We start from the raw sequence: 13,730 nt of genomic DNA, 5'->3' as shown, positions 1-13,730 counted from the left end.
TTTTTGGTTAGAACTATAGAAGCGGACTGACTTGTAGTTTTAGCTTTATAATTAATCCTGTTTTTACTCTGAACTGTCTATTCGCTATCCATTGTATGAGAGAAGTTTCGAGTGAATTAGTCATCGCGATTACCTGCCAAATGCGTGGCCGATTTATAAGCGGGGTGAGTCAGCCATGAGAATTAGGCAGGAAATCCCGCCAGCCCTAAGTATATCAACCCGAAATGTACATATACAACTACTGGAATCATCTTCCAATTTTACACTGATCAGCGACCTTCTACATCTTCGTTACATTTTCTAAACACTGAAATACCGTCCCCTTACCTTATTGATTGCAGCTGCTTCTCCAACTAGACAATGTCACGCATCTTCATGTAAGTACTTCGAAAGCATCAAAGACATAGTACTAATACGAATATTTCAACCAGAACTGGCGCGACAGGATACATTGGCGGGGATGTCCTCTTCGCCCTCACACAAGCCTGCCCCGCCTCGAATATCTCGGCCCTGGTACGGAGTCAGAGTCGAGCATCTCAGCTCACACACAAGTTTCCGTCCGTAACTACCGTGATTGGGGACCTGGATTCCACCGCCAGAATCACAAGTGAAGCCTCAGAGGCCGACGTCGTCCTTCGTAAGACTTTCTCCCTGTGTATAATTACTGTCGACACGCTAACTAAGGAAAAAAGATCTCGCCAGCTCGAATCACCTACCCAGCGCCACTGCCATTGCACAAGGTTTGACTGAAAGCAAGCGCCAAAAGCCAGGTATTCATCCCACCCCTGTTTCAACTCTTTCCCCCTATCACAATACTGACAAATCCCTAGTCTGGATCCAAATCTCGGGTGCAAGCCTCCTCTCCGGGCCCGACATCACAGCCAACGCCTACGGCGAACCACGCTCGCAAGAGTTCAACGATTTACAAGGCATATCCGCGATTCGAAACATCATCACTTCCTCGCCGAAGCGCGCCGTCGACAATCTCCTCCTTGGTCTCTCCGCCACAAATCCTCACGTCCGAACAGCCATTATATACGGACCACTGATCTACGGCCAGGGAAGAGGCCCCGTAAATCAGCGCAGCATACAACTCCCAGACTTGGCAAAATCAACTATCCAGCACGGCCATGGTCTCCAGGTCGGTAGAGGTCTCAGCTGCTGGAGCAACATTCATGTCTCGGATATTGCGCAGTTGGTTGTGAAGTTGACGCAGGAAGCGTCCAACTCTCGAAATGCGCCGCTATGGAACGAGAATGGGATTTATTTCGCTGAAAATGGGAAGATGGTGAGTCAATTACTAGTCCCCTTGGATAAGCTGGGAGTTTGGTTTTCTGATTATGGGTTATAGCCGTTTGGGGAGATTTCGCAAAGGGTAGCTTCGCTTGCTGCTGAACAGGGCTTTATCAAAGACCCCACTGTTAAGAGCATCGATGCCGATACAGCGGACAAGTTGACTGCACATGGTGCCGTGCTGTGGGGGACGAATGCTCAGTACACTGCTGCTCGGGCACGAGAGTTGCTGGGTTGGAAGCCACAGGGTCCCAGTCTAGAGGAGGAGATTCCGAGAGCCGTGCGGGAGGAGACATCGCATTTCAATTCCAAGCTGTAGAATTATTCTAACTGTATAAGTGTGTATCGGTCGTGAGGCAGGGCTAAGGATTATATGCTCAGTTGGTTTCATGCTATGGAGCATTAACAATGTCCGATCATTGAGACTTGACGTTTACCTCACGGTTCAATGGCTGTGGCTGAATTAATGAAAACTATGTATAAGCTACAAATGCATGGGGTATGAATACCGCACTGAAGACCAGGCATCCAGACAATCCTCAAAACAATAAACCCAGCATTCGGTAGTTTGAACATCCATCCCAGCTTAATGCTAAACATACTAGAGCCGCACAGGCTCCTTGTCCGTCGGAACCACCAGATGACCCTCGCGTACCAGCGAGTTCTTGCAGGTCCTCTTCAGAGAAAAGTCCTCCAAATTCCCCAACGTAACGCCCGCGATCTCACTGAGCGCCTCCTCCGTAAAGAAAGCCTGGTGGCCGCAAACAAGCACATTGGGGAACGTCATCAGCCGCATCAACACATCGTCATGGATAATCTCGCCAGAATGATCATTGTAGAATAGCGATCCTTCCTCCTCGTACACATCCAGCGCCACACCACCGAGCTGACCCGACTTGAGCGCATTAATCACAGCTTTGGTGTTAACCAGGCCGCCACGAGAGGTATTGACCAACAACGCGCCCTTCTTCATCCGCGAGAGATTTTCGTCATTGATCACATGTCTCGTACCGTCTGTAAGAGGACAATGCAGACTGACGATATCGCTTTGCGACAGCAGATCCCCGAGTTCCACAAACTCGCCATACTTCTTGAACTCCTCGCCTCCGAACGGGTCATACGCCAGCAGCTTACACCCGAACCCATGTACTATTTTCGCAAACGCCAGTCCGATCCGGCCGACGCCTACAATCCCCACCGTTTTACCGTAGAGCGTGCGGCCCAGAAATCCCTCAAGGTTGAAGTTCCCCTCCCGGACGCGGTTAAACGCGCGATGGGTCTTGCGATTCAGCGTCTGGATCAGTGCCACTGCGAACTCAGCGACGGCTTCGGGGGAATATGAGGGGACATTGGCGACAAAGAAGCCTAGGTCTTCGGCGACTCGCAGGTCGATGTTGTTGAAGCCGGCACAGCGCAGGAGAATGGCGCGGACGCCGTTTGCGTAGAGGGTTTGGAGGACGGGGCCATCCAGCTGGTCGTTTACAAAGACGCAGACTGCATCGCTGTCTTGCGCAAGAGACACGGTCTCAGATGAGAGGGCGAATGAATGGTAGGTGATGTCACAAAGCGTGGAATGATGTCTGCGGAGTGTGACGTCGAAGTAGTGCTTATCGTAGGACTTGGCGCTGAAGACTGCCAGCTTCATGTTGGATGATTAGGAAAGTTTTTTTTGTTCGATAATGGGAAAATGTCGCATTGACATGGGGATTGATTGCATTTTGTTTGCATATGGGGTGGGGTTATAGCGTGTCGTGGTATGATCGTGGCTTGATTCTGCCTTTGGTCGTCTAGGGCTTGGCTGAGGGGTGGTGACGTGTAGATGCCGTTCCATGTAACCTCCGACATTCTCGTACCTTTTTCATTCAATATCCTTTCTTTGAATTCAATCCGAATATTCATGCGAGTTATTCAACAAAGTAATGAGCGAATTATCTTGGCTTAGCCCGCAATCTGTAAAAATAGTAGGAATTAACGCAACCTCGGCCCAGCGTAGTGCATGTTACACACCAGAGCGTCCAGACCATGCACTTGTATTGTCAATTCAATAGTATGGCAGGTAACTTCACCCTTGCCACGTAGCTCAGAGTCTGACAGACGAATATTTAAGAGATAGCACTCTCCCTGGATGCACTTGGAGATCAAGAGATCTTCCCCTTCAGGTTATGAGCCTGCCCTATCGATGGTCACTTTCGACAGATATCTTGGAGCATATCGTAGACAGCGAATGGTGTACTGCGTGTGAGATTATGAACCCCAAGAAGCAGCTGGAACTGGGAATGACAAAGAAAACTTATGTATTACTGTCCCTTCCTCTACTTTCTTACCCCATCTGCCAGGCCTTTCTAATGATTGAGAATAGATATCCGGTTGTGAGGCGACGGGGGATCATTCTCTATATCTCTACCACTGAAGATACTGAGCAAGGCTGCTAAAGGTGTCAGAATGGATTCAAGACTACCGTATGCTGGAGCTTCCGTGTCAGTCAACCCGAGAGGACCCATCGACCGTTCACTCGTGGAATCCAATAATCCAGAGGCTACGAGTGGTGGGTTTACCAATTTCTCGTCTAGATTACAAACTATCTGCTGATCATACCCAAGGCCCTCTAGCTCGCAGAACTGGTGGTGCGAGCCATGAGTAGGACATGCCTCGGTAACAAGGGCGAGTCAACATCCCGAGGTCGTACTTCCAAACAAGGACGCATATGCGCTATACTCCGGTTATAGAGCAAACAATTACGCTCTCTCGAGATCAGAACAGAGTCGTCATGAGCACCGGCGATTCCTCGAGGAAAGGATTCAAACTAATTGGTGAACAGCCATTACTATTAACATACACCATAATGGGGCAACCGTTCCGTGAGTTATTTCCTTTTTGATGCTATGTGCTGTGTGGATCGAAGCCGGTGCGAGTCGAGGGCTAAACACGGCGCGTAGGGAGGGTCAGCCTGACCCTAAGAAAGGCGACTCTGCGTCAGAGGGCCATCGATCGGACGATTCAAGAGACATTGAGGGGGATGTCGTTATGGGGGAAGCACATGCTGACGACGATATTGAGATGCGTGAGTGAGGACGATCCCTTTCGACCAAGTCTTTCTTCGGACCCCTAACCCACCGGAACGACTATGCTATTCGTTCCAATGGGACATCGAAGAGTTCTGGGGGCATAGGTTTGAGCTCACTAGGCTTGATGCTTAGTGATTTCGACTGGGGCCAAAATTCGTAGGTGCCGGAGGCAGCATTCCAGTTACACTGTAGGTTACCCCAGGACCCAGGTACTGACAGAACGCAACTCACACGGTCACACCACAGCGCTTACTTCACTACAGTTGTTCCTTGAGGAATTCCTATCTTGCTTATGGAAACCAGACGACAAAGAATAAAAAGTACTCTGCCGGTCTCCCCTGGCCATTCCCCTTTGATACAACATCATAGAGTAAGTAAGTAACTTCCAGATTGGGTGGTTTCTCGCTGACCTGCGCGTGCTGGAAAGAAGTGTCGTATACCGCTACAACTTCAAGTCGCCTCGCAGAAAATGTCCCTAGGGTCGCACCTCGCATACTCGAGGCTAGGTATCCTGGGCCTAATTCTCGGCGACTTTGGCACTTGAGTTGTGATGTGTCAGCACGTGTATGTATTATCTACTGAGTTTTATACACATTGACAGAAGGCTAATATCTACTATTATATAGATAACATTGGGGGAATACCACCTTCGACGGCTTTGAAAGAGCCTATAGGCTCACGCGCCCTCCATGTAGGATAATCGGTGATCTCGAGTAAAATCTATACTAATATGAAGATCTTATAGCACGACGAAAGTGGTGGAGGGTGCATGGGGAAAGCCTTATTGTGCTATCGATGAAGGTCTCTTCCTGTTCAAGCTCACTGTCACCGAACCGTTCGTCTCCTGTCGGTCCGAATAGTTTATCAACCCGGCGCAGCTCAGTAGCAGATGGATTATCTGCAGGTTGCCAATATGTGCAGCAAATAATCCCGGTTGACCCCCGTGATCCCTCTCATCCACGTTCCATGTCCTTGTGAACATCAGTAAGGAAACCCGGGTATTGAGACCCGTTGTTGCATGGTGGAGTTGATACTTGGGGCGCAAGATGTTGCACAAGGGTTGGAACATGTTGGATCTTTAAGAGTATTGTAGATTGGAGGTGTTCAATAGGAAGGTGGGGGGTGCATGTATGATTGCACCGAACGACATCCTCATACAGTACGACGATAGGCGAAACACAAACACCAAGTGTGCAAGACCCAGTCCACTTCAACCCCGACAAGTAGGCAACTATTGCCCCAACCATCTTATCGCAATGCTGCAACCGTTATATACAGCAATGAGGATGGACCGTGGTGGCCACTTGGAGGCAGTCATGGTGACGGGAGAAACTGGACCGACGTTTATCCTCCCGTGAAGATCGATTCTGAGTCACTGGTCGGTGTGATTCAAAGACAGGAAGGGTAAAATTGAAATGGAATACAACGGCTGATATCGTTGTGACCACGATAATGAATGCCCGGGGACTTGGCAGGCGCACCTCCCAACTCTATGCGGTCATTCTTGACGAGATACGCTCGTTTTTGAAATCCTGAAATCTTTCATATCCTCTCTACTCTGTCTATCAAGGAGGGTATCTACTATCATTCGCACGCCAGACTCTCCGGCCCAACGCCGGGCATCTTCTAGAACTGATAAGTACACCTACAAGGGTCAACTTGACGATTCTTGGTTAGACACACGATCTAACATAAGACTTGCAACACACGACCTGGGCCTCCTCGGTAACCCATTCCTACTCAGAGGACCAGAATCTTGGCTGGGCCCGACTACCTTCAGCTTTGAGAAATGAGGATCGAGCATGTTTCTCGCCACCAACCAATGAACCATTCCTGGACACAGCACGTAGTACAGGTTGGCCGCTGGCTCTGACACTTTTCTCCATATGCCCTGTGGAGAAAAGACGTCAGAGCCAGCGGCCAACAATACTACGTGCCGTGTCCAGGAATCATCAACAAGCCCGCACGATATCGTAATAGAGGGCATACAGAGTTAAGCCTTGGACACCGTGCCGCCTACCTTCCATGGAGCAGAGAGTACACCAGGATGGCCTTGAACGGTAGGCGCACTGTGTTTGTTATGGGTGTGATCGCCGGCAGCATGTTGGAATCCAACCTAAGCCACTTAAAAAGTACAGAGGTCTTGCGGGCCATAAAAATGTCACACCTGATTGAACTTATCCGGTGCCTTCTCCAGAAAAGAGGAATCGGCAGGTCTTGTTCACTGTGCCTGGAGTGAGCGCGAGTGGGAGAAATACCGCGCCTTTCATGAATACTTCCACCAGTATCAGCGTGGCGATATCGATGCGAAAAACCACTGTACAGTTTCGAGCAGCAACTAAAAACCTCCGGGAGGCTGTCTGTCCTGAAGAAAGCGGATGTGACTGTCGCCACTCTCTTTGCGGGCAGTCAGTATGCCCTCTACTCTGTTATCGTTCCTGTGGATTTTACTATAATCGAGTGACGCTGTTGGTGGGAGATCACCATCAGCTAAAGCCCACCACGCTATCAGACACGGCAGGCAATCCTCTACGCGGTCAGTTGAATCTCTCCCTTTTCTGCCGTCTGGTATTTGCTAGGCTGGTTGTTCGTATGCTAGAGATACAGCACCGTATGCACCCAGATATCTGTGCACTGGTGAGCACAGTGTTTTACGACGGAAAACTACAAGAAAGTGCAGATTTTGGACATGTGTACTGCGAGGATGCTATGTTCTCATGGGCTCCAGCTTACAGGAATCGCAGCCTGCGACCATTGGCTCTTCTACGCCGTCATGCTCCAGAGAACATACCTGGAAATAGTGATCCTGCGGACGTATTGAGAATGGATCCAGAGACAAGCTTAGACCCTGAGAAATACACAGGGTAGCACTAGATAGGGTCGTTGAGGCAGAATGCGCCAGGATCGGACTTGGCAGTTATAATAACTGCAATTGTTCTTAATGCTGGAGAGGCTCACGATTATAGTCCAGAGCCCAAAGGTTGGGTCATCTTTATTACCTCCTTTTCAAGTACCCGCTGATTGACGAACTGCTGTACTGGGCTCCTTGTCTTTGGTCAATCAAGAGGCATGTCAAGCTGAATGCAATGAGAGTCAATATGGATGGGCCTTCAGCATCTGCAGATGTTCCATAACCTAGGCAATCTTACAAGTGATGGTCGATATTTGCCACTTGAATAGCCCGGTCAAGCTGGACCTGTATCCGGTACCTTCGCAGGATGGGATCCTAAATATATGCAGCGTTGTTCTTATATTCCAGTGGTCGGCGCTTCAAAATCCCTTTATCCATTCCCTTTCAGGAGACTGCAATAAGAGGAGCCAAAAGAACAGACAAAAATGCAATGAGATGTAAGTAAAAAGCATAACCTGGTTATCCTGACATACATTGGAATGATGCTTTGCCAGAAACTAGAAGAGGGCAAGATGCTAACCAGCCAGGCAACGACCTCTCCCCGAGCAGCGCAGTCCATCATTTACTCCCCGCTATCACCAGTAAGAGCTCTACTCTACTATTAGAGTTGTCGAGAGCAACTTTACGAACTTGCTCCTGAATTCGATATACGAGCGCCAAGTGGTGTTTGCATGTGTGTCTGTTAGGCCTTGCTAGAGTCCCTGATGGCGAGCCAGATTATACTGAATCCTGGCCCACGGTTGTCTGTAAGGCTCTTCTCTCCTCAAGGCTGCAACTGCTTCTGACATCTGAACAGGCAACAACGGCACGAACACCACAGACTATGCTGACTTTGTACAAAAGTCCAGTGGTGGATCTGGCAGATTAATTGTCGATTACTCCAGACCGGCTTTCTTTGCGGTGACACCAGGACATGACCTTCAACGAGCGGCAAACGCGCCAGTCGCTTGTCCACCGAGCAAACCAGAGCAGGATAAAAGGACGACGCATTAAGAGGATTCATCCAGCTCAGATGACCTCAACGAACCTTTCCGGGATTGGAAGGACTGCAATCAGTATTGTGAGGTACTGGGATACGGATCAAACTGTCCTATGCATAACGTTTCTAATACTACGCACAGAACAACGAGACAAGTTTGAACGATTCCATAACCGTGACACTCAATCGCAAAAAGGACCTTCAGAACATACTTACAGGAGCAAAGTGTACAACGTCGCCGGTGAACCTGCATATTCCGAAGAGTATCCAAACAATCATCCGACACTCATGAAAATCACTACAGTCCTTACGATCATGGAACAGTTTTCAAGTTCTCTGAGCTGACTGCATCCTCTTGATGCGAGTTTAAACCATCTGTGCAAAAGGCGAACGAAGAGCTAGTTTAGGTATCCTCAAAAGCCCCCGGACTTCTTCCTTGCCATGGATTGCTGTTACTCACACCTGTAGTTCAGTCGAGGTGTGTGTTTTCCTTTGTCTTAATGTTTTCCCTTCCAACTCCTTCAGTCATCCCGGCTACATGATCACGACTGATCTTGATTCCTTGCGTGCTCTCTTCTAATATCATAGAGCGCCATGAGTTGTCAAGCGTCGACAAGACAGCGATCCGGCTTCTCGACGCGGTCCGCAATGGGCTTGTTCCAAACAGCAGAGGTTCAACCCAAGTTGCTAACAAGAACCAACGACAAGCCTATGTCCTACATAGTCTCTCACAGAGGAACAATACCCGTCACTCAAGTGTGCAGGTACCCAGCAAACAGGATATGCCGGCCAAGGTAGTTCACATATATACGAGAAGAGAAGCTTTCCACGATTCCCTATGGCCAGATCGCTAACATTAGAGCCATGAGCTGGTATCCAATTACCACGGAAGTAGCGACTCGAAAGCTTTCAAAATCCGGGGGGGCAAAAAGCCGATTGAAACAAGCGGAAGAGTTGGGGAAGCAAATGATTGAGGTCCGGAAGAAAGCATTAGTCGACGAGGCGGTATTGATATGGTGGATGGAAGAGAATGACTGTATGGAAATGACAGGCGTGCTCTAGCTGGATATCGAAGTGAACGGCACTAGCGTATGTTGGTATCCCAGGTATAACTTGGTGGCGCATTGGGAGCTTCCATTCTTCTCGTTTCAGGGGATCAAGGCTGTTACTGGGTTGTATGTTGTGTCTCTGCTTATGTTCCTCAAGGCATTTGTTTCGAGTGGTATCCCATATGTATGATACGCTACGTCTCGAGATGTTTGCAAAACGGTCTGTCAAAGACAATATTAATTTGGTATTATCTAGTCAAACACCCTTTGTTTGGTCTTGTAAAGGTGGCAATTAGATTCTTCCTAACGGTCTTTGGTTTTATAAAAATAAATTAATTAATTAAAGGGATAAGTCTAAGCACCTCTTGCGAAGTCTCACTTCATCGCTACATACCGTAATATTGCCGAAGTAATTTAGCTGAATGCAGGCTGTGCTAAGAAGTGTGGTGGTTCAAGGAGCAGTTATTCCTTTGTGCAAGTGTCCTTGGCCTCAATAATGAATATATAGTTCCACGAGCTAGTCACCTCGATAAAGGAGCCAGACTATTCAAAGCATGAACTCTATGAATTAATAGTTTCCTGGCCTATAACTGCGATATGATAGCAGTACATACATGCACGGGGTGTTCAGATATATAACAACAACCAGGGGACAAAGCAAACCTAGGCAAGACTAGCTCTCCACAAAACAAAGCAACCCTCGACGCCATCAATGATTATGGCGCCAGAAAGAAAGAAAGCCCTGCTACCTCATGACCCCTTAAAACTGTCGGTGTACATACTGAACCTACTTACAATGATGGCTTTAACTTGAGCTAAAAACAGAGCCACTGCGACACGACGCCTCACATGCACTAGGCCAAAGCTTAAGCCGGTGAATGCGTTGCACGACATCGGGGATCGTAATTCAAACAAAGAAAAGCCACGCTCTTTCATGCACCTGGCGATGGACGACCCCTTGCAGCGATAACCCTAAACCGGCCAACTAGGACCCAGGCGGGACTAGTCCGGGAGCAGGAGATCGACAGGGAGATGCAACGCAGATCTGAAAACGGGCATGGTTAGACTCCGTACAGAGTCTCATGCGAGTTTCAGTTGGGAATTTGGATAGTTAGGTACCTAGTGACCTTGGGGGAAAAATGTAGACGGTATGTTGTCGAGGCTGTTGGGAGACGTATACCTTAACTGAAGGCTAAAAATATAATCGAGGGAAGAACACGAACCCGACAGGCCGGATGAATGGTCTTCCACCTATTGATCCGGAGTCCCGGGACAGTCGCTCGCACACCTTTTGGACTGACCCGATTTTCGATCCCGTGTGCGCCTCACTATCCACAACCATCGGTAGAGAGGATCTACAGATGAACCAAGGGAGGTACGGAGTACACGGTGTTCATATCGCAGATGAATACTACTGTGGATGTACAACTCCATACTTGCTCCGTAGTTTTATCCTCACCGCTCACAACGGTCAATCAGTGGATCCGTCTCAAGAATGGGAAGCATAATCATCCCTCGTCTCATTAGACGGACTCAGGCACAAGGGGATCCATTGCACATTCCCGCGGTTACCGACCGAAAGGTCAAGCAGTTGACAAGTGGACTCAACGTTTCTTCGTTGACCGCCGGGGGGATTAAGCTTTCAGTGGGAACAGAAGGTCGCGTCGAATCTTCTTCGATATTGCCCTTCTGGGAGGAGATCGACGGCGATTCTCATCTGTTGTGCCGTGGTTGGGCGGTTTGAGGAGGATGAACCATGGTTCGACAGTGATTTATTGAGTAAGCTATTTCGACTAATTATTCCTAGTCGCGTGGTTCCCGGTTCTTTTTCTTTCATTTATTTGGGTTCATCTTTTATGGAAAGGGAATGGAAGGGGAATGGAAGGATCCCGTGGTCACATGTGGCGGGCTTCTCCATTTCGTCTCAGGTACGCTTTGGGGAGGTTGTTGTGGTTCTGCTGTTTTGAGTATCGCGTTGTTCTCCCCAGCTACGGCAGCGTATACGACCTCAATAGGATTGATCCCGGATCGATTTTAAAATTGACGCTATCGAAGCACGAGAATATACCAGGTACAGATCTTGATCGAGTCGACGAGATAGCAGTAGATGGTATACATCTCTCCCTTGTCGCGGTCGTATTTGCTTTGTCAGGGATCGCCGTCCAGACCAGGCTGGATGCCGGGCAAACGGCCGGCACGAGACAAGCATATGTAAGTCCGCGGATGTCTTACAGGCGCGGTAGCCATTTAGACTCGTGTGCTAGAATATTCGGGACGATGGGAAAAGTCGGTGGTTGGTGGCATTGCTTCAAGACCAACGGAGAGGAGGGACCAATCCAATCAGGGCGCATCCGGACGCAGGACACTAGACAGGGATATTGGCAAGGTCGCATCGACGTCTCATCTGGCTGACATTTGAGGCCAGGGAACCCAAACGGCCGAGGTAGACGCTACGGCAGGGCTAACCGGGTTCAGTCGGTGGGCCGTCGGGAGTGGGCCCGAGGCAGGCAGGAAACTCGGTTTCTCCCAGTATTCGTTACATAATCGTCTTGCCCCGAGGATGTGGAAGCCTCAGGAAGGGCGATCCTGGATCGAGGTTTCAATTTCACTTCGGGGACTGTCCGTGCTGACCTCGAGGAACGACGCGGAAGCACTGGCCAATCGTAGCGTGGGTGATGCGTGCCCACCAATCAGACCCCGACGATAACCAGATGAGAAGGCCTCCAATCCGGAGGCGAGCCAAGACAAGACCCGCTTGGATTGATTGGTTTCCACTCCATTAGCGTTATCTTTCATCTCGTGCACTAATCTAACTCGAGTGGGAACCAACCAGTGCCCTTTGCTTTCATTTTCTCGAACGGTTCCGTTTTGACCAACTGGTTTGGACGGACGACTCTAACTACTACTACTAGTACTAGTAGTACTACGACTGCGCAGTAGTAGTCGATGTGTAGGTATAGACGGAGGACAGTCGTCGATGATTTCACCGCCATCGGGTCGATTGTTCGTGTTTGTCGCAAGGGATATACGACTGACTCACTCCACGCTTGCCCGTTTCGTATTCACCTTCCCATTCATCCGTCCTGATTGCCATCTTACGGTAGTACGACCAGCCTTGCAAGAGTATTATCTATAGGGCATGAGTCGAAAAGGTAGCATCGGGGATGATTCGGAGGGGCGTTTTGGTGCAACGACGGGATTAAGTGAGTAGGTTGTCTCGTGAACTCTTCCCGACAGAGTAAAGGCAACGGTGACCTCCAGTCTCCAGTTCGGTCAGGCTGAGCCGTGGGTCCGACGTCACGATGTGGAGTCCCCGACATGCGACTCTCTCGCTTGCTTCGACCAATGACGGTCCAGGTAATTTCGGTTCGCGGGTCCGTTTTGCTGCACACCGGACACTCACCTTCTTCGCTCTTGATGGGCGTTCAGCTGATTTGCCGGTGGCGGCTTGGAGTTGGAGATCCGCCTCAACTTCAATCAATCATTGTGACGGGGTAACCGGGACGGTAAGCGGTGGGACAGGCGCCACGATTACTAGTAATAACATTACTTCATTTAACTCTCTTCTATACTTCTCGAAGGAGACACTCCTCCGTCCTCTGTAAGATAATCAAACATGATCTCTCGGAAAAGTGGAGCGAGTGGGAGATAACCCTCAAAGGGGAAGGCCGTCACGCCTCTTGCCACAGTGTGTGGTATTACTCCAGCGTCATGATAGGAGATGGACGGATCTCCAGAGAATGTAGCAGGAAAGATGGCATGCTTTAGGTAAAAAGCGGTCAAGAAAGGAGCGACAGGGATTGGAACCAGGGTCGGGAGTGTTGTCATCATGACTTTTAAGTTGTTTTCGGGAAAAAGGGATTGATGGGCGTTGGTTGGTTGGATTTCCTGAGATCCGAGTGGCATCTGCTGTACTGGATGTAGTCTGTGTACCACCCGTTCCTCACCCATTCCTTCTGGATTTCCTTCCTAATCTTTCCTTGGTCGATCCGACCAGGATTTCTTCCGCATAATCAAATTAAATTAACCCGGATGGAATAACTATCACTTTCTGGATGGATGTAATATGTATCATCTTGCCATTGTCTCGGGGATTTTTTTTTTTTCAATGAGAGACGGAGTAACCATCCGACGTGACGGAAAATCCTCCCTGATTCGATCGATTATTAGGGATTTGAAGCTCGGCGGAATCCCGCCCAACCAGAAGCAGCCAATCTTTCCTTCTTCCACTTCCTCGGCAAAATACCGTTCCCAATCCGGTTTAGCGGGTGGCTGCCCCCCATCGGAATCTTTCCTTGACGACGGGAGAGAAGTTCAACGTAGCCCATATGGATGTGAATATCGTTACCCGAAGAAAGCGATAAGAGACAATCCGACGATCCTTTGGAATGGTCCATCATTCTTACATCAAACACGATTTGAAAATTAAAAAA

The 13,730-nt window shown here is 49.1% G+C and overlaps 5 protein-coding genes across 5 annotated transcripts; 4 read left to right on the top strand and 1 right to left on the bottom strand.

The window, feature by feature from the left end:
* The first annotated feature begins 272 nt into the window (after positions 1 to 272).
* On the top strand, positions 273 to 1,753 carry BDV37DRAFT_228079 (NAD(P)-binding protein). Its single transcript, XM_032080298.1, has 5 exons — positions 273 to 377; positions 432 to 637; positions 693 to 770; positions 831 to 1,288; positions 1,352 to 1,753. The coding sequence occupies exons 1-5, from the start codon at positions 361 to 363 to the stop codon at positions 1,610 to 1,612; spliced, it is 1,020 nt and encodes a 339-aa protein (XP_031936920.1). The 5' UTR covers positions 273 to 360; the 3' UTR covers positions 1,613 to 1,753.
* On the bottom strand, positions 1,754 to 3,037 carry BDV37DRAFT_228080 (2-hydroxyacid dehydrogenase). Its single transcript, XM_032080299.1, has one exon. It carries the CDS (start codon positions 2,936 to 2,938, stop codon positions 1,895 to 1,897), a length of 1,044 nt encoding a protein of 347 aa, XP_031936919.1. The 5' UTR covers positions 2,939 to 3,037; the 3' UTR covers positions 1,754 to 1,894.
* A 3,449-nt stretch (positions 3,038 to 6,486) lies between these two features.
* On the top strand, positions 6,487 to 7,369 carry BDV37DRAFT_228010 (uncharacterized protein). Its single transcript, XM_032080296.1, has one exon. It carries the CDS (start codon positions 6,627 to 6,629, stop codon positions 7,224 to 7,226), a length of 600 nt encoding a protein of 199 aa, XP_031936918.1. The 5' UTR covers positions 6,487 to 6,626; the 3' UTR covers positions 7,227 to 7,369.
* A 330-nt stretch (positions 7,370 to 7,699) lies between these two features.
* On the top strand, positions 7,700 to 8,262 carry BDV37DRAFT_287429 (uncharacterized protein; the record flags this gene model as incomplete). Its single annotated transcript, XM_032088101.1, has 4 exons — positions 7,700 to 7,706; positions 7,797 to 7,850; positions 7,956 to 8,015; positions 8,066 to 8,262. The coding sequence occupies 4 exons, from the start codon at positions 7,700 to 7,702 to the stop codon at positions 8,260 to 8,262; spliced, it is 318 nt and encodes a 105-aa protein (XP_031936917.1).
* Positions 8,263 to 10,990: 2,728 nt separating this feature from the next.
* BDV37DRAFT_227993 (uncharacterized protein) lies at positions 10,991 to 12,053 on the top strand. Its single transcript, XM_032080295.1, has 2 exons — positions 10,991 to 11,508; positions 11,723 to 12,053. Exons 1-2 carry the CDS (start codon positions 11,176 to 11,178, stop codon positions 12,002 to 12,004), a joined length of 615 nt encoding a protein of 204 aa, XP_031936916.1. The 5' UTR covers positions 10,991 to 11,175; the 3' UTR covers positions 12,005 to 12,053.
* Positions 12,054 to 13,730: the final 1,677 nt, after the last annotated feature.

Source organism: Aspergillus pseudonomiae, assembly GCF_009193645.1.
Source record: "Aspergillus pseudonomiae strain CBS 119388 unplaced genomic scaffold BDV37scaffold_93, whole genome shotgun sequence".
Taxonomy (NCBI): Eukaryota; Fungi; Ascomycota; class Eurotiomycetes; order Eurotiales; family Aspergillaceae; genus Aspergillus; species Aspergillus pseudonomiae.
Note: the sequence above shows the minus strand (reverse complement) of the source record. Positions and strands in the feature narration are given on the sequence as shown.

Excerpts from the sequence above, each read along its gene's own strand:
- BDV37DRAFT_228079 (XM_032080298.1), top strand. Across the intron at positions 638-692 it reads AGAGGCCGACGTCGTCCTTC|ATCTCGCCAGCTCGAATCAC; the intron begins GTAAGACTTTCT and ends TAAGGAAAAAAG. Across the intron at positions 1,289-1,351 it reads TCGCTGAAAATGGGAAGATG|CCGTTTGGGGAGATTTCGCA; the intron begins GTGAGTCAATTA and ends TATGGGTTATAG.
- BDV37DRAFT_228080 (XM_032080299.1), bottom strand. The coding sequence starts at position 2,938 with ATGAAGCTGGCAGTCTTCAGCGCCAAGTCCTACGATAAGCACTACTTC.
- BDV37DRAFT_228010 (XM_032080296.1), top strand. The coding sequence starts at position 6,627 with ATGAATACTTCCACCAGTATCAGCGTGGCGATATCGATGCGAAAAACC.
- BDV37DRAFT_227993 (XM_032080295.1), top strand. The coding sequence starts at position 11,176 with ATGGAAGGATCCCGTGGTCACATGTGGCGGGCTTCTCCATTTCGTCTC. Across the intron at positions 11,509-11,722 it reads CCGGCACGAGACAAGCATAT|GGAACCCAAACGGCCGAGGT; the intron begins GTAAGTCCGCGG and ends ATTTGAGGCCAG.